The sequence below is a fragment of the Bremia lactucae genome, linkage group LG4 (genome assembly GCF_004359215.1).
Source record: "Bremia lactucae strain SF5 linkage group LG4, whole genome shotgun sequence".
NCBI lineage: Eukaryota > Oomycota > Peronosporomycetes > Peronosporales > Peronosporaceae > Bremia > Bremia lactucae.
In genome coordinates, this window is record NC_090613.1 from 5,172,179 (window position 1) to 5,196,475 (window position 24,297).

Consider the following 24,297-nt stretch of genomic DNA (forward strand, 5'->3'; position numbering starts at 1 on the left):
CTGTTGCGATTTCGCAACAACGTCGGACCCGCGACCGTTGCCCTTTTTTGCATACGGTCCAAAATTACGTTCAGTACCTTTTGAAGCTGGACGTGGGGCACTACACTCATGAGCGTAGTGTCCCAATTTTTGGCAGCGATGACATTTCTGCGATCGCTTATTGTTCGGAAAACGAGGTCTCTCGCTTACGACGTAAGAAAGGTCAATGGGTTCTGGACCTCCTAATTCGTGTCGTCTTGGCGGACGATATGATGACGAACTAGCTTGAGCCTGTCTCAAGCTAAAGTCCTCCTGTTCCGCAACGGATATTGCTTCTTCAAGCGTATCGGAACAGGTGGGTCTTTACGGGACCCTTGCATGAACACCGTAATCAACGTGTGTTCATGAACTGGTTTATTTGTAATACAACGCGCTAAGAATCGTATGTGCTGGGCATATGCGTGAACATCACGCTTGCCTTGCTTGAGTTTCAGAAGCTCTGAACAAGCTCTGAACTCAGCCCTTGGTGGTTCAAACGTCTGTTTGAGTCGGGTTTTAAAAGCCTCTAGCGACCCAAAGACGCATGGGTCGCGCAACTTGAGGCCCAATGCCCAAGTTTTGGCACGACCCGTCAGATATGATTGAGCGAATGCGACTTGCATTTGCTCATCGATGATGTGACGTGCCCTTATGGCATCGTCCAACTCGACAAACCATCTCAAGAGGGAGTCTTCTTCGACTCCTCTATACTTAGAGATGTCAATCTTAAAAGTTTCGGGACGACGCGTGTGCGTCATCCCAGGTACAGGGGTCCGTACCTGTTGTAACCTCAACAGTTCTGCCTGTTGAGAGCCTTGCTGATTCAGCAAGGCTACTTTTTCCTTCATCTCGTCAAGTTCATGTTGTATGAACTTGGCGATGGTTGAATGGAGGGCATCACTGTCCAAATTGGACAGCAATGCCAAAATTTCATCGTTTTCTACGGTCGAACTCATTCGTTCGACCGCACTTCTTTCTATTTCACTTAGAAAGGAGTTGCTTTCAGGGTAAACGTGATGCGTATTCCCACTATCATCGAACATGTCCATGTTAGATGTGGGAAATGTGGTCCTTGGACGGACTACAAAGTGCTACCAGGTGTAACGGGGCACTACAACTTGTACTGTTTCAGTACAAGTCCACTTCGCACTGGTTCGGTTGCGAGTGGTGCCTTACGTTATTTCACGTACACTAGTACGTGCAGAGGAAGACTTCTCTTTAAGGTAACTAGCTTAAAGAGGGTAAAATGAAAACTGTATCCATATAATTAAGTATGTCTTCTCTCTATCTGTTAACTCTAACTTAATTATAAACTAATACTAAACATGCAATTGGATTCTTATCTTATCTTATCTGTCTCTCTCTTTTGCTTACATCTACAGCTTATTAGTCTGCGGAATAAATAGATATAATGGTCTATACATATTTATGGATAAGAATTCTGAATATTACTATATAAAGTAATATCCTCCAAATATTATCTACCTTTTAGATAATGTATTAATCAACAACCTTTAAGTGCTAATTTCATGTAACGATACACCCCGTTACACCAGTCACGGGGTAACCATGGAGTCAAATGTGAACCACACCCGAGTGGTGACGTTATTTAAGTAATTGACGATCACTGAAGTACACCAAGTGTACTTAACGGGGACTGTGTAACATTAGGGCAACTTTAGCCCGTTACAGTATCTTTGGCAGCTAATTTAAGCGAAAACACTGTAGAATGATCAAGAAGCTTTTAGTGGAGCAGTAGTAAAATCATATAACAGCAAATGTTTAAATCAAGCATTCCTAATCACTACTAAGAATTAAGTCATATCAAAAGTGAGCGTAATCTTATTTTTCCGGCTCGTGTTATTATAGCTTCTGCTTCTTGTAAGCAATCTCGACTTTCTCAGCTTGCGCGCCTGTTTGAAATTCGCGGTCGCCGGCGTCGCCGAGACCGGGCAGGATATAGCCATCCTGATACAAATAATTAGATAATGCAAACCAAAAAGACATCGTGCAAAAGTCGTACCTCACTAAGCCCGTCGTCAATTGCGGCTAGAAAAATTTCCACACCTGGGTTCTCGGCGCAAACCTCCTGGAGACCCTGCATCGATGCAATTGCGCTTACAATTTTTATTTTCTTCACGCCCCAGGTTTTTAGGACCGCCAGCGTGGCAATTATCGTGCCAGCTAGGTCGACAAGGCGTTTTTTATTTATAACGAGTGCAAACAAAAAAAAGACAGTATATGTTTACTTGCCTGTAGCGATGACGGGCTCGAGAATGATCGCAACATCCACGTCACACTCCTTTGGAAGCTTATTGTAATACTGCACTGGTACGAGCGATTGCTTATTTCGGTACATACCTGGGCACAGTACTCTAATGCCAGTCTTACACAAATTGCATCTCAAAAATATCAAAATGTACCGATGTGGTGCACCGACGCGTTCGGCAAGACGTCAAGCATCGGTTCAACCTACAGTAGGAAATTTTTAAGTAAGCTTACCACCCATTAGACAAATCAAAATACCATTCCTAGCCCTGCGCGTAGAATTGGCACGAGCGCCACGGTTGTCGACAATTCGGCGCCTTGGTGGTCGCCCATTGGGGTCTTGATGTCTTTCGGAATCGTCTCAAGGTCATCACTAGCGTCGTATCTGCACCGAAAAAGTAATAAGAGCCGGTCATATCAGCATATCAGAACACATTCTCCAAGTAGTTCCCACCCCAAGTAATAAGTCACTTCTCGAAGAAGATGACGAAACAGACGACCATCAGTGCGCTCGTCACGCAGCTTAGTTAGCTTATGGCGCAGCACTGGGTGCGTTGCGCACCAGACGGTACTATTATCCGCAAGCCCGTACTTCTTGTTGTCAACACGTGTGTTTCCCTTCATCGTCTCTTTTTGACGTGCGCGTGTGGCGGTAGAATAGATACTGCTTTACTGCTTTACTCGTTGCCGAACACCTTTCTACCAATTAGCGAACATTACAAGCACAAACTTCAACAGAACAAGAATGTATGTAATATATTAAGATTCGCTACCATTCCGTCTCGTGAAAATCTTTAAGAAACTTGCCAAAAACTGGCTTGTCGGATGTGTAGCCAGAAAAAATTGGGTCAAGCACACGAGCAGCGGCATCAATTTCATCGATGGGCGTCTGAAAGTCGTGCGCCTGCGCGTGTGCATGGGCTTTCGGGAGCGGATTCTCATCATTGATCCAGCCAGTATCGACGCTGGTCATGTAAATGCTCCGCTTGCTTAAATCTTCAGCGCATGTACGGGTCATCATATTCAAAGCAGCCTTCGCCATGTTGGTATGCGGGTGGTTTGGCGTCTTGTAGCGGTAAAACTTGCCCTCCATGGCGCTCACGTTCACAATAAACTTCTTTTCCGTCTTTCCAGACTTCTCCAACAGCGGCACCAAGCGATTGTTCAATATAAACGGCGCTAACGTATTAATCGCAAATACCTCTGCAACTTCTGGCGTGGCAACTTCACCCATGCGCAAAAGCCACGAATTGCGCGAGCGAAGATCCACCTGCTGACCATTTACATCTACCATTCCCTCGGGAAACGCCTCCGTGTGATCATTAGGATGGTCTTCCCCAGCAATCATTGGCACTTGTGACTTTAAGGAAGAAGACATGGCAACGCTGCCGCCAGCGTTTAAGAAAGTTCCTGTGCTGGAAGACGCAGGCAGAGCCAGCGACCTCATGTGCATCTCAAATTCATGCTGGTGATTCATCAACATCTGAACCTTCATCAAACTCCCTTTAAGAGCTTTCGTCTCTTTGTCTACAAGCGGTTTATAATACGTTGGCGGCCGACGCACAGTCTGACACGCGTTGTGTACAATCATATCCAAACGAGAGTAACGAAGAAAAACAAAGTCGCAGAATTGCTCTAAGTGCACTAGATCACGAAAGTCGATGCCAAAAATCTGAAGACGGTCTTTAAAAGTTTCAAACTCGGGGTGCTTTGCAAAACGTTCGGCTGCGTCATGAGGAAAGCGCGTGGTAGCAATGACGGCTGCCCCAGCCAGCAACAACTTTACCGCAGCCTGGAATCCAATCTTCACGCGAGCGCCAGTAATAAGAGCCACCTTGCCACGTAAATCCGACGACTGGAAGCGTTTGCAAAAATTAAGCTCCGCACAACGCGGACACAATTGATCGTAGAAATGGTGAATCTTGTCGAAACGACTCTTGCACGCATAGCATGAGCGGAAGCCCAGCAGCGCACTTGCTTCCTTCATGAAAGCTAAAGCCTCTTCTTCGCGAGCATGCTGTGCATCGTCCGTACAAAGCTGTTGCAACTCTACCTCGGCACCGTCATCCAATGCATTCGAGGAGATGAACATATCTTCATCGGCAACGCCATCTGCAATCATAGGAATGGCATCAGCCTCTTCCTTGCCTTGCTTCAGTAGCGACTCGAGCTTGGCAAGTCGCTTGCGACGCAGTGTCGAGCTGTTGATATGACGGCGGTCATGCATCTTGCGCTGATTAAATCGAGCGTGTTTTTCTTCACGAATAGCTTTGTCTTCGAGAAATTTCTTACGACCAACTCCGCCAAACTTACGACCTTCCATGTATTCGGACAAAGGCGCCAACTTCTTACGCATGTCACGCATATTGCGCTGCTCTAAGAGATCATTACGCTTTCCCAGCGTATCCAGTACATTATATGTGATACTCATCTCCTCATCAGTAAATGGCATTTCTTCCATGTGCATCATTAGGACCTTAGCCTCGCACGGTTCAGGTAACACTACGTTTTGCGTTGCCAGTGTTGAAATGGTGGCTATGCTTCGCACCAGCAAATTTTGTGTATAGTACTCCTTCGAATGCTAATTTCACAATTTTTGCCCCAAGTCCTTATCAAATGAAGTCTATGAATTGGCCGAAGTCTCGTATATTTCTGATTACTTTCCTGTTGCATTAAATTTATATATGGCTGGCTTTAAAACAAATTTACAAATTAGCTTTTTCTTTTACTTAAGATTGCATTGACAAGGCGATGTCGGTGACTGCGTTTGTAGCTGGAGTGGCGATTGGTGGGCTACGTTACGGCGCCTTCAAGTTTCAATTATTTAAACGCGAAAATTTCGTGCTGGACTTATTAAACCAATTTAAAGAAGACCTTCACGGCGTTCGTGTACGTACCAACCACCGATCCTGTAAATAATCAAATGAAGTGATTACTATGTATCTGGCCATAGCGAAAGACGCGAAGTGAAAAGCGCTACGAGTCGCTCCCAAGTCGGGAGCACGAATATTACACGTACGTCCGTGAGGGATGGAACTCCAAGGTGCTGGCATTCCGCAACAAGACGTACGAATTTTTCCAGGCAAAATGAGCTAGTAGGAATTGGTACTGGTCCGCTCAATCCACGGCATTGTTAATTTGAATCGACCTACTATCTTCAAGTTTATTAAATTACTATTTATCGACTGTGCTGTGGCACTAGGCGATAAAAACCATGCGACGCTCCATGATAAGCACTTTGCTTTTCAGCGCGAGCACAAATAATTGCTGCTTGAACATTCAAAGCTTAATAACATTCTCGCATATCTTAGTGCACACTTGCGATGGCTCTTGAACTGCTTCACTTTCCTGTCAAGACACCTAATATTCTTCTAGAAACGACGTAACAGCAGTCCGTCTGTGCTATGGTTAGTGCAGATTCAGACAAGGAAGCGGGCGTCTGAACAACATTGTAACTACAGATTTAGATTCTTCTCACCCCGACATCAATCCACGCGTGCTTAAACTCAATGTGTTTGTTGTGTCTTTGACGTCGCAAATTCGGAATACGTAGATCAAGTTAAAGATAAAGACAGCACCTGCCGAATTCTTATCTAAACTTATGAGCTACCTTCATCCCCACTGCATCTTTCCGTAGCGTGGTAATAGCAAAACAAAGCGAGCGTGACCTACCAACCAGGATCACTTGGAATTCAATAACATGAGCAATTCCTACATCGCGCATCTCGTTCACTTGCTTGCTTCTCGATTGTCAGTCAAGTGTAAGAACAATCCAAATCAACTAGCGTTTTTTATCGGTCAATATCAGAATTGACACATACTAAAAAGCTTAAGCATTCTATTGTGCGCAAACGTCACCATTTCTAATATATCCATCTAAATTGCCATCTAAAATGTCCTTCCCTGCAATTGACGCCGCGCTCCTCCCTCTTTGGTAAGCCGCTTCCCTATCTGCTCTTAATCCAAGGAGTTCAATTCTTTACCTCGCGACATCGAACGGCAGTTCTAGCGCTAGCTGGGAATATATGTGCGTACGAAAGCCCAAAAGATTATCACTCCCCTAAATCCCCTGCCTTGCGCCGTTTAATTAGCCTCAAATTCATTCCCCGCTTTCTTCCCTGAGGAAACGACTTGTTGTAGCCAAATGCGCGTCTTGTAGATAGCAAAGAGGTCACGCACAAGTTCTCGGAAATCAATTCGACTGAAAAGATATATAAAAAATAGAATTAAACATGAAACAATTTATAACCAAGTCCACACGTCAAAATTTAACACGTACCGGTCAGCTTCGAAAAAAAACGTCAGCTTGTGACGGTCAAACTGATACTCAGCATCAATCACATTCATTGGTAGGAGACGCTGACGCACTTTGCTCTTGCAAACTTCATAAACCTCGTGCTCCTCTTTCCGCTGCAATAATGTACGATCATACATATTCACTAGGTACCCAAGCATTTAAGTCAATAGTAAGCTTACCTGCTCGTTCAGCATGTCACATTCCCGCTGGTTTGCCACGCAAATTATCTTCTTCGTTAAAAGGTCATGACGCTTGCAACGACCGATAAATTCCTCGCCAGGGCTTCCAAATTCACCCGATCCAATTTTAGAGGGGTCTGCAGTGCGCTGTACGATCCGGCCGATGTCCTCACCTCGGTCTGCCTCTACCTAGAAGCTCGTTTTTAAACATTATACTTCCTTGATAATTACACGCAAACGCTCAAAAAAACATACCTTAACGTATTCTCCAGGCTTGAAAGATGCACGGCCAGCAAAGATTTCCTGCCGGCCTCTTTTAAATTCCACATCGTAATACGCTTCAGGTGGCGGCGGAGGAAAATGGGAAGTGCCATTAACGCTGCATCCACGCATATCAGGAGGTAGAGGAGGCGACAAGTCTATTTGCTTGCGTAACCAATCGAAACCGCCACCAGCAGAGTTACTGCGATTTAAAGAGGGGTACTCCAACGGGGGCGCTGAGGCAAAAATCTGGAGTCCCTCCATCGACTGGCTTCGCATTTGGCGTGTCATCGTGTAATTTCCATATTCTATACTGTACGAACGCATACCGCGACCCGTGTTATTCTGGTGCGACTGGTTTTCCTGTTGATCATCAGGGTAAAAGTCTTGATAAGGTGGCACTGCAAATGCATCGGAATATCGACGATACGGCATCGGGGGTCCGTACTAAATAATTAAATAAAAGACAAAATGTATCATAACAACGTTAAAAGAAAACACACCAAAACCTGAGTGAGACAAGAGAAACCAACCTGGAATTGGTGCATAGGAGAATCAGTCGGAATGCTGACGCGCGGCAGACGAACACCGGTATGTGGAGGCTGCATCATGTTACTTCCAGGATATAAAGTACGATGAGCCTGCGAGATTTCTGGCCCAGTTGCTTGTTGCGGTGGCACACGGTGGTGAGGTACAGGCGCAAATGGCTTGTTGCCGTTAAACGGATTGTACCCGTCCGGGCCATACGCTTGCGAATACGAGAATGATCGCGCACGTGATCGCTGCAGTGGTTCTTGAGGTGGGGGTAGTGGTGGATTCCTCTCATGCGCACGCTCAAAAGTGAAATCGACTGACGAGGCCCTTGTATCTTTTGAAGACCTTTGATCATTCGGTAAGCGAAATAATGGTCCTGTTAAAACACCGTAGAGACTTACCCACAATCACATTTACTCACCTTGGGTAACCCTGGTAGTCCTCATCATACTGATTCCTGGTCTCACTGTTGCCATATCCAGTACAAGCCATGTCAGCATCTAAAAAACAAATTGCTCGAAACTTGCATCGAACGTACGTGGAGAGCAGCGAGCTGACACTGCTACCGCGGAACAGATCAACATGCCTGTCGCCATTCGTGAAGGATGATCCAAAGCGTGGTGACGTCATGAGATACTCTTCGTCCTGCAATTGCCATGTCTGTGCATCCTTCCTGCTTCCAAGCACGGGAGACTTGACCAACGAGTTCGCATGAATATTACTGCCACCGTCCATACTGACAGTTCGCGGTGGACGTGGGAGCTGTGAAAGCACGGGCAAACAGCCTTCTGCAAAGGGTACACCCGCGGAAGGCGGAGCTGGTACTGGTCCCACGTCCGACTGGTTTGATAGCGGCTCCAGATGCTGTTCTTCTTCATTCGAAGAGTCGTTAATCGACGAAGCTGAAGACGAAAGACAAGAGCTTGCAACCTTACGAAAGCTAGACACGTGCTTGAGCATCGCATCTCCTTTCTCTCGAAGGGAAGAGCTACTTCCAAACGCCGCGGAGGATGGCGACCGGAGGCACCCATAAGCATCAGAAGCTCGAAAATCGTCTGACTGATTGTCAATTGACATGGGCGGTGAAAGCGGCTCTGGTGAACTCGTGAGCGTCGGAGGTGGAGACGCTACGCGACGGCCCAGCGGACGCCAGGCGTTCGACGGCAGAGACGACATTTTGCCTTCGCTCATCGACATTCCGCGCGGCTTGGACTGACAGCGACCAAAGGAGATATCAGCACCCGGATGGTGGTGATGAAGGCGTGTAGGCGATACCGAACGCGCCTCCGAGTCGGCTGTGGACAACGCCATCATGCTCGTGGATAGAAACTCAGACCACTCGTCTTGTGGGTACGCGCCGCCGCTTAAACAATCGAGCGATGAGTGACGCGTGCGGTGCATGGCAGTAAAGCTTATTGTTAATGCGTGGGGCTCAACCCCAAACGGGTTACCGAGGCGATAGCTGCGGCGTTTGTTACTTCCCGGGTGCTTGCTCGCTTTGAAGTTGCGGACTGACTCGTACTCTGTATGATACGGTCCTTTTTCCTTCTTTCCGTTTATATTTTTGCGCCCCGTTGTTGATGCATACAATTTCTAAATGCTCCAAGGGACCAGCCGCAGCTAAACAAACAGATTGTGTCACACAAATGCGGACCAATTTTGCAGGATATAGTTTTTCAATCTAGCGTCACCGCGAACAGCATATCTCCGTTCATCAGATTTGCTCTTGCAAGTTGTTATTACAGCATTTCTCCGTTCATCAGATTTGCTCATGCGAAGTTGTTAATATAGAACAGCGTTTCAGAATGCGTCCTTGCCAGTGCGCATCGTTATCAAGACATCCTATATTTTCTTTCAGAGTTCCTTACACTAGTAGATAGGCAAATTATCGGGCCTATTGTGAAACCTACACTTGATAATGATTCTAGCCTCACTTAAGTTTCCATAACCTTTCAGTGCCAATTCCTTGTTGCGATCAAAGAGGCGCAACAATAAATGCATAATCCCCTACGGCAACTATCAATAATTCCGAAACGCCTTCGACGAGTAGCTTATTCGTGTCTCACCGTCTCCAGCTGAGACCTTTATTTAAGACACGTCCTAGGCTCAGATGTCCGACAAGTTGTCGCCATTGGTGCCCCCACCGTCAATCTCGGCTTTTTCTCAATCCAGTTCCTGTCGACCTAAGCGCCAAAGTTTTTCACGCTTCTTCAGTCGCTCATCGTACAGTAAGCGCCGGTCACGCGCTGTGGTGCCTGCGGACAGCATTACGCACCCACATTTGGAAATAAACACGCACAAGCGGCGGAATGACCGCGCGATGATAAAAATTTGCGACGCCACCGTACATGTGCGCGCCCTGCACCGCATCCGCCGGATTTTAGGCGAATTCATGCGGCAGCTGAGCGTTGAGGTATTTTTCGTCATGATTGTCCTCTTATACGGCGTTTTCGTCACAGTTCAGCTCACATTGGCAGATGGCATGCTGTCGTCGTACATGCTAGCGGTCGACGCCACGGATCTCATAGTGGGCTCTATTTTGCTCTTGGAAATTTTTCTTAATGTATTTGCATATGGACTACATTACTTGAATGACAAGTGGGCCTTATTCGATGCTCTTGTCATCGTCGTGAGCTTTGTGCTGGACATTGTCGCCGCCATGGGGACGACGTCGTCAATTTTGCCCAAATTTTTGAAATTGCGCGTAATCCTGCGCATATTGCGCGTATTGCGCGTACTTGTCGTGTTTGAGCGAGTGAAGCAGAGGCCTAAATTGATGAACCTCACGCATCTAAGTCAGAGAAAGAAGACGTCGACCGTGGAGCAAGTGCTGCTGGTTCTAAACGAATTGCGCTTTCATCCGGCCATTCGTCCGCCGTTAAAGAATGGCCTAGACTTTGCCATCGATGCAATCAAGAATAATCGGCTTTACGTCGATAATGACGAATTTTTGGTCGTGGAAGGAGTCGACAATAACACGCAGAAATGGTTTCCGGGTGAAATGCCTCGAGGCAATGATACGAGCAAAATATTAACGGATTCGGCTGCAGATGAGGACGATCCTAGCTTGAATCTTAAACGTCAACGCTCCTTTGTCGATAGCTTTGATTCTGATGAGAATGACGCATACGATGTAATAAAAATGGATTAGAATGTGACAGATTGCATGAGCTTAATCTTAAGTCTAAATGCCGACGCGAACGTCGGGGCAATGCAAGAACCCCTTTCAACGATGGATTTCGTGGTCTATTCTGAATTGCGAAAGTTGATGCAAAGCGCATGCTCCTGGAACTTTGACATATTTCGGGTAGACCATCTTTCTGGTGGAAACGCATTGTGCCATGTAGGTCACTACCTCCTCCGTGACGTTCCTTGTCAAGCATTAAATATTGAAAGCAAACTGCTTGTGAATTTTCTACTCGAGATTCAGCGCGGATATACTGCCACGAATCCGTAGCATAATGCTATTCACGCTGCTGATGTGATGCAGTCTGTGCATTACTTTCTCATTCAGCCTGAACTACAGCCATATTTACGCCCTCTAGATCGTGCTGTGGCACTTATTGCGGCAGGGGTACACGATTTTAGGCACGATGGATTTAACAATGGCTTTCATATTTCAACAGCGTCTGAGATCGCTATTCGGTACAATGATCACGCGGTACTGGAGAATTATCACGTGGCTCAGTCATTTATGGTGATGAAGAACTCAGATTGCAACGTCTTGGGTCAACTAACACCGAAAGATTTTAAGTACGCTCGTGATATGATACTGGTGAAATTGACTCTTTTTCAGAACTCTCAGGGGCGAAACGCTCAGCGTCTTGCTGTGGAAACTCAGCTAAATTATACGGATGTGAAGATATTTGAGGGAAAAGAGGAAGAAAATCTCCCGTTTTGGATTAAGCAGATGGAGATGCCCATTGATTCCGTCTTGTTCTTTACAGAAGGGCAAAAGGTGGCTATGGCCATTTCCAAACTTGGCGGTAGAGCGATGGTGGGCACTATCGTGCAGTACGGACCTAAACGACGCTTTTCCCTCATGGGATTCGCTGATAATGCAAATGACTAGCATGATTGAAGGCTCTTCGCATGCGAGCGCGGCTCCTAGCGACTCGACAGGGTAAAGGAACCCTAGGGACTTTGTTCAGGAGTTGGGAACTCTCATTGCATCAATGCATCAAGACCCGGTGCACGAAGCAATTGTTGTAACAATCTTGATGGGGGGTATTCATGAGGGCATTGCCTGTACGGAATTATTCCGATCTCATCCTGCTACTTTCGAAGAGGCATTTGCCAGCGCTACGCGCTGAGTTTGACTTAGATCTGCTCGCGTAAGCATACCTGTTTACCGAACAACTCTTCTAGCACATGGGTACCGTCTAATAGACCGGAAACCATGGATGTAAGCCTCGTTGAGGAAGAAGAATACGCTTTATAAGCTGTGAAACAGCAAAAGAACATCCGTAAATAGATATGTGCGGAAGTACGAAACATTTATATCCGGCCTGTCCCCTATGAAATACGTGTAAATCTCGAAGAGCACCAATTCCGGCCTATACCATAGATCTGGTACGGTGCGAGGAAACGTCGATACCCAGTAGGTGCGGGGCGCCCTACTGGGGAAGACCTAGCTCTGTTGAACCTCTAGGAGGTGAGAATAAACAGAACCTAGCCCCAACTAGCTCGGTGTGCAATGGCACAGTGCTAGTCGCTCAAGCGACTGTGAAGGGCTTTGATAAGCCATGGTCAATTTTAATTGACTCAGGAGAATCTTGCAATCATGCTCGACGTCTTCCTTTGAAGGAAGTCAACAATACGTCGAGGCGCTTAAAGTGCATATAAGTGATACAATCACTGCCTCGCTTAGCGACTGGGACTCGTGTCACCGTTCCTAAAGTTCCATTGAACTTATATATAAGGTTTCTAAACTTTGACAGAATGGAACGCTGTCTCGTCCTTGATATGGATTCGAGATATGATCTCATCCTTGGCATGGCCTGGCTAGAACACCATGAGCCATGTATCGATTGGAGGTTAAGACCTAGGCGCCACGCGCAATGTTCCTAGTAAAGTTTCGGAGTGTCATGAACCCACCTTTGCTAGGCAACAAAAGCGCTATTGCCGCGGATCATTGACTGAGTCTGTCAGTGCTTTGGACATTGGAATGTCTGAGTTAATAAACTCCAATGTTGAAAACATTATTTTTGAGCCCGACTCAGAAGAAGGAAGTTGAACGGCACGTACCCCGTCGAGTGACACTCGTTGATATAACGATTCACTGGAAACTGAAAGCATTGTTGACCTAAGGCGAGTCATCAAGGGTGTGATATTCCTTAAATACTTGGAGTGGTACGTCTAAGTTCACCGGGTGTGGTCGGCGAGGTGGCACCATACTGAGTGTCAGTAGTGACACTATTGACGGTTTGCCAAGACCTTAAGGGTGCAATATCCCTGAGATACGTGAAGTAACACGTCTTAGTCCACCAAGTTTGGTCGGCCGAGGTGGTACCATAGTGAGTGTCAATAATGACACTATTGGCGGTTCGCCAGGATATTCGGGGTCAAACCCTTCTAGTGCACGTGAAGCGACACGTAAACGTTCGCTGGTAAAGGAAGTTGAGTTGCCTAACTCCTTGTCGAATGTCGGATTAGACACCATGTCTTGTATAGAACCAATACAGGGGGACGTAAATATCCCGGCCTCTAAGACGCGTATTGACTCCACTCTAAGACAGGATGGACACGAAGCGTGTATACCCTCACAAAGTGATACGAGTGAGCAATTACACACGCTTGTAAATGGTGTAACCGGTAACATTAAGGGGGAAGTTAGCCTTGCGGCAATCCCTTCGTTGCAAGCTCTTTTAAAGCTAGACGAATGTCTATTGATGAGTGCGGCCGAGCCTTAAAGGCTGGCGACTCATCTTAGATGGTGGTCATTCGACCAACAATTGAGTTAAACTTATCGTCACTTTTAGACGAAGCTTTCCTGGATGACACAAAAGCTGCACTTCGTGCGCGAAATGGGACATCGATACTTAAAAATCCTACGGATCCCTTTTATTCCTTAATTAAGGAATTCCAAGATGTGGTATGTAATAACCCACCTCTGTTTTACCTCCGCGTAGAGGTGATCGTCATGAAATTGACTTCGTTCCGGGCACCAAATACTGTGTCACAAGACAATGGCCTTTACCAAGGGAGCAGTGTGACGTCATTGACGATTTCTTCCGTGCTAATCACGAGGCTGGAATGGTACGAGAGACCAAATCTCCTCATTCGACACCGACATTTTGTGTCAAAAAGCCATATGGTAAATGGCGCATTGAACATGCTTATAATAAGCTTAATGCTGCAACTATACCTGCACAAATCCCCATTCCTAGAAAACGTGTTCTTCAGAACAATATGGTTGAATGTACAATGTACAGTGCACTTGAATTAGTTGATGGTTACGATCAACTGCTCATGCGAGCTAGCGATATCTCGCTTACAGCGATTAGCACCCCAAGTGGTATGCTATGGGAGTGGTTGGTTATGCCACAAGGGCTTTCCAACGCCCCGGCAACTTCTAATCGTCTAGTGACGCAACTGTTCCGCTTTCATCGAGGTTATGCATAGACTTATTTTGATGACATTTGTTTCCATAGTCGTGCGGAGCAGGGTCGGGCGGCCATGGAAAAACATTTAGACCATTTGCGAGCAGTGCTCGAGTGTATACGCACATAAAATTGTATGCCGATGCATCAAAATGCATTTTTGGCGCAGAAGAAATTCATTTCTTAGGGTGCTTCATTGGGAAGCGAAGCCTTAAAGCGGATCACGCTAAGGTAAAAGCCGAAGTAGATTGGCCAGTTCCTTAAAACAAAAAGGATTTGCGTAAGTGGTTGGGTCTCGCCAATTGTTTACCCAAATATAGCCAAAAATTACGCTGATATGGCTAGGCCATTATTAAATCTTTTAAAAAAATACAGAATGGTGCTGGACTAGCACAGAACATATGCTTTTCAAGCAGTTAAGTATAGTCTTATCTATGCTCCGATCCTGGCACAGCCAAATTCAACTTGGCATTTTATTGTCGTCTGTGACGCTTCAGATTTTGCCATTGGCAGTGCTCTGTTACAAACAGATGTTGATGGGCGTGAACGTGTTATTGCGTTCGAGTCTAGACAGCTTAGAGCTGCAGAATTGAGCTACCCAGTTCATGACAAATAGTTACTTGCTATGAAGTATACTCTCGTCAAATTCAGAGTTCATCTGCTCGGCTCTAAGCCGTTTGATATATATACAGATCACGCGTCATTACGCACGGCGACTAAGTCGCCCCATCTCTCACAGAGAATGGCCCGATGGCTATCCTATCTCGCCGAGTACAACTTCGAGGTGAAGTACAAGCCTGGCAAGCAGAATGCATTGGCCGATGCGTTATCACGCAGGCCGGATTATGAGCTCTCTCATTTAACGACTATCGTGTCGCCTATTACATAATCAATCTGTTCGGCTTACGCCAACGATGAACAGTGTGTAGATCTGCTACGAGATCTAAAGAACGCTGACTCGGATCTAAAATTGTCGGCAGCTTTGCGTGCAAGGTTACATCGGTTGACAATCGATAAAGGCCTATTGCATTATTGCACGGACGCTGCGGATCCTCCATGCGTCGTTGTTTCTCATGATGAAGAATTTAAGTACCGAATCCTCAATGAGGCACACGATACTGTCCTTGATGGTCATCTCGGAAGAGAAAAGACCTACGGCTCTGTAAGCCAGATTTATTGGCGGCCCAAACTTTATAAAGGGGTCAGCACATGCGTTCGCACATGCGAAACTTTCCACCGGGTTAAACCCTCGGCGCATGCTGCTGCGCCACTGGCAAGTCTGCCCGTACATAGGGTGTTCGGAGTCCTTTAGTAGGGATTTTATTTTCGGTCTACCGAAAGGTTCGGCCGGTAAACGCTGGTATACTGATCTTTGTTGACTGTTCGAGCAAAATGGCTCACTTAGCGGCTGTGCCAGATACCATTAATGGTGAAGGTACAGCAAGGCTGTTCATCGATCGCGTGTTTCGACAACACAGTTTGCCTGTGGCAATTGTCTCAGATCGAGACCCCCGTTACACGAATAAATTCTAGAAATCGATCGAGTGCTTAGCACCAGATTGAACATGTTCACAGCGGACCATCTGTAGACCGATGGTCAGACTGATCTTGTCATCGCGTCATCGAAGACGTCCGCGCAGTGTGTGTGCTAAGACACCGAAGCGCTGGAGCTCAATGCTCCCGGTAGTGGAATTTGCGTTGAATAACGCTGTACATGCCTCTACAGGCTATACTCCGTTCAATGTCAATGTTGGAAACATGATACAGTTAAAGTTTAAAGTGTTGCGACTCCTCGAGAGAGTCGCCAGCACGAATGACATAAACCAGCTCTGGGGGCGCCTGTTGAGAAGATGGAAAGATCTCAAGGTTAGTTAGGAAGACATTGAACTAACCATGGATAATATACTCGCTCTGCAATCTTCTCTGCCAGCCACAAACAAACATGTTATGAGCCAAGCTCGTAAAGCTTGGAACGGAGTGACACACGCACTCTTACAAGGTAAAGGTAGCGCGACGCAAGCACGCCTTCAAGGAGTCCCACGAAAGGGGACTCAGAAAATTCTGCACGATGTCCGATCACGAGGAAGACGGAGAATCAACCGTAATCGCACTTTTGAACAGACTAAGCGATCGGATGGATGGCCTCGAATGGCAGATCTCAGCAAGTCCGTTGTCGACAACCGGCGACCGAGTAAGCCCGCAAGTCGTGCCTGCAAACGTGCCCCCACTGACGCTACCAGGCGCTAGCGGTATCCAAGATGTTGCGCGCCAGGGTAGACTACTCGCGTCAAGATTGACGCTAAATGATCTCCACCAGCAGGCACTTGCTGCTGCTGGCAACCAGTTTGCCCAAGGAATTTACAGCCGCGCAGCTTGTGGCCAGCACGTGCCAATGAGCCAGCCTCACGAAGGAATCTCCGAAGAACAGTACCAGCGCGGCGTTGAACAGTTTGGACCTTCTTGGGTCGCAGTGCCAAGCAACAAGACGTCAATGCTCATGATTCATAACTTTACGGGTAACGAGCTTTACGTAGGACTGGGCAGTGGTTTTCGTGAATGGGCTTACAGTTTCCTTGAAGCACTGAAGATGGCTGAAATGGCGACTGGTTATCGCTGGGCCGAGCGGGTTAAAGTGAACAAGCTCGGGGAGTACCTCCAGAGGGACTCAAGCGCTGCCGACTAATTTCGTCAGAACGTAGCCACGTGGTGGACAATAAACCCTCAACTGACGTACATGCTCGACGAGTTGTACAAGGCTTTCCGCGTCGTGGTTACCCATGAGCAAGCATCCGCGTTGTTTACGGAAGCAAAACTAACATCAAGAGCGTGGCCACAACATATGCTGTACCTGATGCATCTGGCTCGAGTAAGCGACTCAAGCGAACGGCTTATTGTGGATAACATCGTCAAATACGCCGCACCACACTTAAACCACATGCTTATGATCCTATTTAACTCAAATCGTTTGGACTACATTGCACACTCGCAAGAGTTAATAGCATGGGCACAAGAGGTCGAAGACGAACGGAGAAACGCCAAGAAGATGGGACGCGATGTTGTCGCAGCGATTGGAGAGAACCATCAATGTTTTAATTATGGAGCAGTCGGTCATACTCAATATGACTGTCCAGTGACGTCAAGAGAAGTGAGCATGCTGACACACCTAGCGATACTAAGGGCAACAATCGACGTTTTGCTTTGGCCGTCAGCCCAATTTCTCAGGCGCAAACACTTTGTGCATCCAGTGATTTCTGATGTCAACCTTGCTGGGTCATGGACTCCGGGGCAAGCCGTCATCTTTTTGGAGATGAAACTTTACTTCATGATGCAGTGCCTTGTGCAGATGAACTTACTCTGCCAAACGACGCAACGTTGCACGTGACCAAAGTCGGCAGTGTAACTTCTATGTCACGCATTGATGACGATATCCATGAAGTCACCCTTTCCGACGTCTACTTCGCTCCGTCGCTCTCCAAGGATTTAAGACTGATTTCGTATGGTCAGCTCAAGAAGAGAGGCTGTCGATTGGTCGATGATGATAACGGTGGCAAGATCATACAAGGCAGCCAAACTGTGTTCGGCTTCAAAATAGTTAATGACGTGTGCATCGTGAAGACAGTCGATTACCTAAGGAAGAACATGAAGAGCAAGAGCCTTGTTGATATAGTACTATCGGCGGTCGCTAAATCCAGTGACTTGTCAACGCCGCACATGGGTACACTGGTACAGTTTCACCAGCGGCTAGGACACTTGTCCTACGATTCCATAGAGCGCATTGCAAAAGATCCAAGCTCTGGCATCAAAATCACGAATTACGACCGTCCCAAATGTGTCACATGCTCGACAGGCAAGGGCACCCGAACCGAGCAGCCCAAAAAGGATTCCGGTGAAAATTCTCCAATTGACAGGATTGGAGGAGTCACATGCAGCGACCTAAAGGGCCCTATTTCATCTGAAGACAAGCGCGGTAATCGATACCTGGTCACATTTATTGACTACAAGACCACATATGTTCAAGTTTTTGCGGCTACACGCAAGAACAAGGCTGCCACCAAGTTTTTGCATTTCGTTGCATGGTTCGAAGCCGATTTCAATTGCAAGGTTCGTGTTTTAAGGACCGACGGTGGTGGTGAATACGTCACCGAGTCTGTCTGTGGATTTGTTCTGCAAGAATTCTGGAATCAGACGCCAGACAACCGAGGCTAAAACCCCACAGTCCAACGAAAAAGCCGAGCGTATGAACCGCATAATTAGTAACATGGTTCGGTGCATGTTATTTGGCTCGGACGTACCACTTAGCTACTGGAGCGATGCCGCAGAGTATGCAACATATATTCTCAACAAAAGTCCTACCCGTGCTAACCTGAACCGAGCCTTTCCACTCAAGTTACTCACTGGAAAAACTCCCAGTTTACGAGATGTCGTCGTTTTTGGTTCTCCATGCCAGGTTTGGCGCGATCCGAAGAACCGTACTCTTGTAACACACACGGTAGATGGCTACATCTTTGAAAAAAACGAGGAAACTAAGGGTTACAAGGTTCTGTTACGCGTTACGACGCGCCACGTAACGGCCATCGAGACACTCGACGACACGAACAACAAATTGGTGCAAGACGCACTTAGAGACATGGACAATGATGAGCTCGAAGATATCGCGTTGTCATATGCCCGCACTGCGCGCCAAGACGCGGCGAAAACGGAGGAGGAACTAACGAACTCGCGAAACAACATTGTCCAGAAATTTTCGACGACGAAGAAAGTAGCGGCTACATCTAGCAGAAATGCAGTCCGTCGATCAACGCGAGTGAAGCAGAAGTCTCGACGCAAGGCTGAGCCTGACGGTGATCTAGTCTTGGAACAAGCCGGTAAGAAAACCAGGCCATCCAAGCCATCCAACCCAGTAAACAAGACGAAGGAAAGTGTTTCGACTAGTCACACGAAGCCAGCAGAATTGATGGCTTATGCAGTTGTCGTCAGCAACGTGAAGGGTCGACGACCCGTGGACGAACCAGGTCCGCTAAATTTCGGTCAGGCTCGCCGCAGCTCCAACAACGAGCTATGGGCGATAGCCGAACAGGAGGAGCTCCAATCCTTGGAGAAAAATCACACCTGAAAGCTCGTGATCAGGCCGGTAGGCGCCAACCCGCTGCCGACGAAGTGGGTTTACAAAACCAAGCGACTTGTAAACGGCGACTACGACAAGATGAAGGCAAGACTTGTTGGCCGAGGCGACCGCCAGGTCAAGAGTGAGAGCTACATCCTAACCTATTCAACAGTGATCACGATGAGCAGTATCCGAATCATTGTTATATTCTCGATTATATGGAAAGTACCGGCTAGAAATGGAGACGTGCCAAGCGCGTACATCAAGGCATCGGTTGAAGAGGGATACAATATCTTGCTTCAATTCTCCATAAGAAAATTAATTATTTCGCTTTTTTGGAGGAGAAAGGCCTCTCCCCCCAATCCCCCCAAAACAACTCAGCAGCACATCAACAATGCCTCTGAGAGGAGCACGCCACACCACAATGACGTCTTGAGCTCCCAAGTCATCGATAAAAACATCTTTGAGGCTATCCGCGTAATAACCCCAATATGCTCTCCCAGCTGGGTTTTATTCGGTCAGCGGTAATTTTTGCAGAGAACGAACGGGTTCCCAGCAGCTCAAGCATAGGTCTTTCAACAACAAATTCGGGCCCACGCGCACAGACGTTTTCGTCGCCATCTTGATTTTCGTCAATTACAACGAGCTGGCGCTAGAACTCGAGCGCAGTATCTACGGCCTAAAGCAATCTAGCAGGCTGTGGAACGAATTACTAGCCTCAACACTTATCGGGCTGGGTTTTGAACAATGTATTGCGGATTCATGTGTGTTCTAAAAGATACAAGGCCAAGACACCGTGCTGGTTGGCGTGTACGTGGAGACTTAATTGTCACAGCTACCACGTCGACGTTGTTGGACGAGTTCTTCACCAACTGGACGTCCTGCAACTAAAGAACCTAGGGGTGCTTTCATAGTTCCTCGGTATGCGTTTTCAGATGTGTGGAGACGGCAGCGTCAAGATCGACCAAGAGCAAACGATCATTGAGATGTTAGACAAGCACGATTTCGGAAATTAAATGCCGTGCGAACTCCAATCGGGATCAATGATCCCCATACCCCCAAAGACTTAGTACCGCTGCTCAAAAAGTGCACAACTATACCCAAAAGGCCAACTGTAACGGAGTTCCAATCACTGGCCGGCAGCTTGCTTTGGTTGGCCCGCTGTACGAGGCCGGATATTGCCTTTGCGGTACATAAGGTCACCAGAAGCTGTCACGAGCCGACACTCGGCGAGTTGGAAATTGGCTCAACGAGTAGTGCGGTATGTACGCGGCACTCGTGCAACTGTACTACACGTCAAGCCTGATGACAGACCGCCTCTACCGTTACGACTTGTATCGTATACGGATGCAGACTATGCAGGCGACGACAAAGACCGAAAATCAATAAGCGCCGGCATCGAATTCGTAAATAAGATGGTTGCAGGATGGCACTGTAAGAAACAGACTGCCGTTGCACTATCGACTGCTGAGGCCGAGTTTGTATCCGCCGCAGTAGGCGGTGTGGAAGTGCTTGGGGTCAAGGAACTAGTGATGGAAATTGGTGTTGAGGTCAAGACTCCAGTTGTGCTGAAGATTGACAATCAAGCGGCTATACAACAGATTGATAACGAGGCGGCATCATCTAATAGCAAACATGTTGAGATCAAGATGAAGTTTCTGCGCGACTACGCATTGAAAGGCAAGATCAAGACCGAGTTTCCTGAGACCAAGGCTATGGTAGCAGATCTGCTAGCTAAAGCTTTGCCAGCACCTCGAATCCTGGAGCTGTGTGAAGCCATTGGGCTGGTGCTCTCCCAGTGAGCCGGGAGGAGTGTTGGAAACACAGTTGAAGTTTGAAGTGTCGCGACTCCTCGGGAGAGTCGCCAGCACGAATGACATAAACCAGCTCTGGGGGCGCCTGTTGAGAAGATGGAAATATCTCAAGGTTAGTTAGGAAGACATTGAACTAACCATGGATAATATACTCACTCTGCAATCTTCTCTGCCAGCCACAAACCAACAGTCAACGGTCTCATCCACCCACGCGTTCCGTTAAAGAATCCACTGCGTGGCTCAGGGCTTGGTGGTAGAGAATTAGCCGATAGGCTTGTTGATATCAGCCCTGTTACCGTTCGGAAACAAGTAAGCCAGTTTCTCGCGACGCGATTTAGACATGTAAAGGATACGATGATAAACAAAAAGAACAAGCAGATGCCAAAGGCAAAAGCTGTATTAATTTTTATACTGTCGAAGATTGAGTTTTATTAAACGCTAAAAACTACCTGCTAACTTGGTTTTCGCGGTCTTCAAGACCAAATTGCGCCCGCGCTTTATTGGACCATTTACGGTCGTGGCCAGGAAGGGCCTAGCTTTCACGCTAAACCATCCTAGCAAGCTGCGTACACACCCAGTGTTTTAAGTTGGCTTGCTTAAGCCACATCGACGTGGACTAAAAAGGCGCTTGCGCCAAGAGAGGCGGTCGTGCCACAGGTTGCTGCATCCTCATCAGGATATCCAGCTGGCCTTCTAAACGAGGTTGCTGACGTGCCAGCATCGAAAGACGGTTCTATACCGCCTCAAAGGAGCTCTCAACCCGAGCAAGAACCTCACGAAGAAGTTGCACCTCGTGAGCATCAAATGCCTCCGCCGAGATTTCAGACCCCTCCCGCGCTGCTTGATGCGCGGGGGAACCTTCAGGTTCACGTGGAGAAAAAGCGACGTCGTCGTAAGGGCCAATACCAGTATCTGGTGAAGTGGCTAGGGTGCCTCTCTTCTGAAAACTCTTGGGAGTATGAGGTACCTCTTCGGCAAGATTGCCGTACGCCGTTGACGTTTTTGAGCGCCAAGCTCAGGGTCAACTCACGTCGAACGACGCTTCCCACCATAGACGTGATTTTATGTGGATTTATAGCGTCAATGCGGCTTGTATCCATGGTTGTACGGTCAACCGAAGCACTGAATATCGGCTGGACATTTCGTCGTCTTCTGGCATAATGCCGAACGTAACCGGCCTTTGGCCTTAAACTTGGCGAAATCGAAGCGAAGCTCCAAATATTACAAAGGCGGCGGGTCCGGTGAACCCAGTTCTCAAATGAGACTTCGTTTTCACTTCTTGTTTATTTCGGAAATAAAACAATCGGAATTTCCCTCATGGAGGCCACTGAAGCCCCACGGTCTTGATCACGTAAACGCGTCAGATACTGACTTCGCGTCACTACCTTTGGCGTAAGGTATCGCTCATGAAGAGCGTCGCGAGTAGCGATCCCCTCCGGCGTTCTCGCTACGTCTCCGGAGATCTAGATGGCCAAACTGTGACCCGCTATCTCTTTGAGACGCTCGTTCGCACTAAGCGGAGTGAATCTATATTCGCTATGAGCTTTAGCGTTCGCTATCTCGGCAGCTCGACGACGAGCTTTTTCTTCTATGAAGATTGGCTGCTCTTGCTCTTCATCGAGCGAATTCGAAATGATGTTGGACTCAGGGTCCCGTGTCCTGCTCAATGCAGTTAAGACATCAGCGGCACCAAGTTCATAGAACGGATTCGGGGCCCCTCCGACGTTCATCTGGAGGAGAAGGCGTGAAAGAACGACGCTCTTTCTCCTCCTCCTCTGATGGAGAGTGACTTTCAAACTCCACCATTCCCTCATCGTCGAAGAAGGCGTAAATGTTGTTGTCTCCATGTTGTGAGCCATGATAGAAGTTTGGATGGGCAATAATGCGCCATCATCATTCCTCATGAGCTCGTTGTCCGCATCACTACTATGAGGTGACGGCAACGGTGTCGACTCATTGTAGTCGACAATGAGCGACGGATCAACATCCTAACTGTTTAGGTAGGATGAATCCTTAAGCCCCGTTAACGCGAAAGCAGCAGTAACTGTCGGCATTTCGACTAAGGCATTGGACGCTGCCAGCGTGTTAACGCGGCGCGTGCGCTTAGTGTGAGGTTGAGTGGGCGTCTTCGCAGACGACTTACCATCGTGGCCCCTTTTAGGTGGCATCTTTGGCGCCGTGTATGAAAACACAGGTCGCTAGAGTGAATGAGAGAATTAGCGGCGCGTTAAGCAGCTCGCAATTCCTCCTTCCTCTTTGACGAATTCAAATGTAAATTTGTTCTTTAAGGGGTGGTGGTGTAACGGGCTAAAGTTGCCCTTATGTTACACAATTCTCGTTAAGTGCACTTGATGTACTTTAGGGATGGTCAATTGCTTAAATAAACTAATGAGACCCACCACTCGGGTGTGGCTCACATTTGTGACCAACCCTTGTGTATGTGTTTCACATAGATGCATTCACATTAGGAAGATGACGCTAGCGTTGTCCGTGATGACGGCTAGCGTTATCCGTTACGCGAGGTATCTAGAAAGATACGCTCGCAATACATATTAGTGTTATCTACAGAGATGACATTTTTGATTGGTAAAAATAGTGTGTATATTTATTGCGATTAAATATAAATCAGTCTGAAAACTACTTTCTACTTAGTAAGTGCGCACGAGGAGCCGGAATACCGCTCCCGTGACGACACTTTACTAGAGTACTTAGTGTGTTGGGGGAGGACCACATTTGTTACCCATAATAAATGGGATTTAAGTAACTAACTATTTTGAAATTAGATAAAAGTGTATTTTACCCAAAATGTAAATGTACCACAAGAACGATTCTGCAACCGATGTGTGCCCCATTACACCCTCCCTATCAGGCTGTTGACACCGAGTGACAACATTCGCTTCATTTACTCGTTGAGGTTGGAATCTAAACAGCTAACTGCTCGGTTGTGGTTTTCTTTCGTTTGTCTAATGACAATCAAGCTTGAGTCACAGACTCTTAGCAAATGCTGTCTCGTCGTCTACGCTAGATAGCGCAGCGACCATTAATGAGAGCGCTGCCCATAAAGGCGCAGTCGCTTCTCCGTTGGTAACCACAACGCCTTATGCTCAGACAATAATCCATAATGATTCTGACATAGAGAATTCGGAGCCTTAAGCTCCACCGACGACACGTGAACGTGCTCAGTCGGTGTCACAAGCCAGTCGTTTAGAACGTGGCAATG

The 24,297-nt window shown here is 47.2% G+C and overlaps 8 protein-coding genes across 8 annotated transcripts; 5 read left to right on the top strand and 3 right to left on the bottom strand.

Moving 5' to 3' along the window:
• Window positions 1-1,760: 1,760 nt before the first annotated feature.
• CCR75_000433 (uncharacterized protein) lies at window positions 1,761-2,910 on the bottom strand (the record flags this gene model as incomplete). The annotated part of the gene is made up of 6 exons (XM_067958541.1): window positions 1,761-1,986; window positions 2,042-2,202; window positions 2,268-2,393; window positions 2,442-2,490; window positions 2,545-2,671; window positions 2,741-2,910. The coding sequence occupies 6 exons, from the start codon at window positions 2,908-2,910 to the stop codon at window positions 1,882-1,884; spliced, it is 738 nt and encodes a 245-aa protein (XP_067816460.1). The 3' UTR covers window positions 1,761-1,881.
• Window positions 2,911-3,055: 145 nt separating this feature from the next.
• CCR75_000434 (uncharacterized protein) lies at window positions 3,056-4,756 on the bottom strand (the record flags this gene model as incomplete). The annotated part of the gene is made up of 1 exon (XM_067958542.1): window positions 3,056-4,756. One exon carries the CDS (start codon window positions 4,754-4,756, stop codon window positions 3,056-3,058), a length of 1,701 nt encoding a protein of 566 aa, XP_067816457.1.
• Window positions 4,757-4,824: 68 nt separating this feature from the next.
• On the top strand, window positions 4,825-5,905 carry CCR75_000435 (uncharacterized protein). The gene is made up of 2 exons (XM_067958543.1): window positions 4,825-5,175; window positions 5,240-5,905. The coding sequence occupies exons 1-2, from the start codon at window positions 5,038-5,040 to the stop codon at window positions 5,375-5,377; spliced, it is 276 nt and encodes a 91-aa protein (XP_067816786.1). The 5' UTR covers window positions 4,825-5,037; the 3' UTR covers window positions 5,378-5,905.
• Window positions 5,906-6,052: 147 nt separating this feature from the next.
• Window positions 6,053-9,138, bottom strand: CCR75_000436 (uncharacterized protein). The gene is made up of 7 exons (XM_067958544.1): window positions 8,096-9,138; window positions 7,979-8,023; window positions 7,557-7,902; window positions 7,018-7,470; window positions 6,763-6,951; window positions 6,566-6,696; window positions 6,053-6,487 (listed from the first exon to the last, which is right to left on the bottom strand). The coding sequence occupies exons 1-7, from the start codon at window positions 8,956-8,958 to the stop codon at window positions 6,370-6,372; spliced, it is 2,145 nt and encodes a 714-aa protein (XP_067816455.1). The 5' UTR covers window positions 8,959-9,138; the 3' UTR covers window positions 6,053-6,369.
• A 529-nt stretch (window positions 9,139-9,667) lies between these two features.
• CCR75_000437 (uncharacterized protein) lies at window positions 9,668-10,708 on the top strand (the record flags this gene model as incomplete). The annotated part of the gene is made up of 1 exon (XM_067958545.1): window positions 9,668-10,708. The coding sequence occupies one exon, from the start codon at window positions 9,668-9,670 to the stop codon at window positions 10,706-10,708; it is 1,041 nt and encodes a 346-aa protein (XP_067816456.1).
• An 81-nt stretch (window positions 10,709-10,789) lies between these two features.
• On the top strand, window positions 10,790-11,014 carry CCR75_000438 (uncharacterized protein; the record flags this gene model as incomplete). The annotated part of the gene is made up of 1 exon (XM_067958546.1): window positions 10,790-11,014. The coding sequence occupies one exon, from the start codon at window positions 10,790-10,792 to the stop codon at window positions 11,012-11,014; it is 225 nt and encodes a 74-aa protein (XP_067816463.1).
• Window positions 11,015-16,227: 5,213 nt separating this feature from the next.
• On the top strand, window positions 16,228-16,842 carry CCR75_000439 (uncharacterized protein; the record flags this gene model as incomplete). Its single annotated transcript, XM_067958547.1, has 1 exon — window positions 16,228-16,842. The coding sequence occupies one exon, from the start codon at window positions 16,228-16,230 to the stop codon at window positions 16,840-16,842; it is 615 nt and encodes a 204-aa protein (XP_067816787.1).
• Window positions 16,843-16,893: 51 nt separating this feature from the next.
• On the top strand, window positions 16,894-17,541 carry CCR75_000440 (uncharacterized protein; the record flags this gene model as incomplete). The annotated part of the gene is made up of 1 exon (XM_067958548.1): window positions 16,894-17,541. The coding sequence occupies one exon, from the start codon at window positions 16,894-16,896 to the stop codon at window positions 17,539-17,541; it is 648 nt and encodes a 215-aa protein (XP_067816301.1).
• Window positions 17,542-24,297: the final 6,756 nt, after the last annotated feature.

Bases quoted from the DNA above. Each gene is read 5' to 3' on its own strand.
- CCR75_000435 (XM_067958543.1), top strand. From the start codon at position 5,038: ATGTCGGTGACTGCGTTTGTAGCTGGAGTGGCGATTGGTGGGCTACGT. The intron at 5,176-5,239 runs GTACGTACCAAC...ATCTGGCCATAG, and splicing joins AAGACCTTCACGGCGTTCGT to CGAAAGACGCGAAGTGAAAA.
- CCR75_000436 (XM_067958544.1), bottom strand. From the start codon at position 8,958: ATGCACCGCACGCGTCACTCATCGCTCGATTGTTTAAGCGGCGGCGCG. The intron at 7,471-7,556 runs GTTGGTTTCTCT...TTAATTATTTAG, and splicing joins CTCCTATGCACCAATTCCAG to TACGGACCCCCGATGCCGTA. The intron at 6,952-7,017 runs GTATGTTTTTTT...ACGAGCTTCTAG, and splicing joins AGCCTGGAGAATACGTTAAG to GTAGAGGCAGACCGAGGTGA.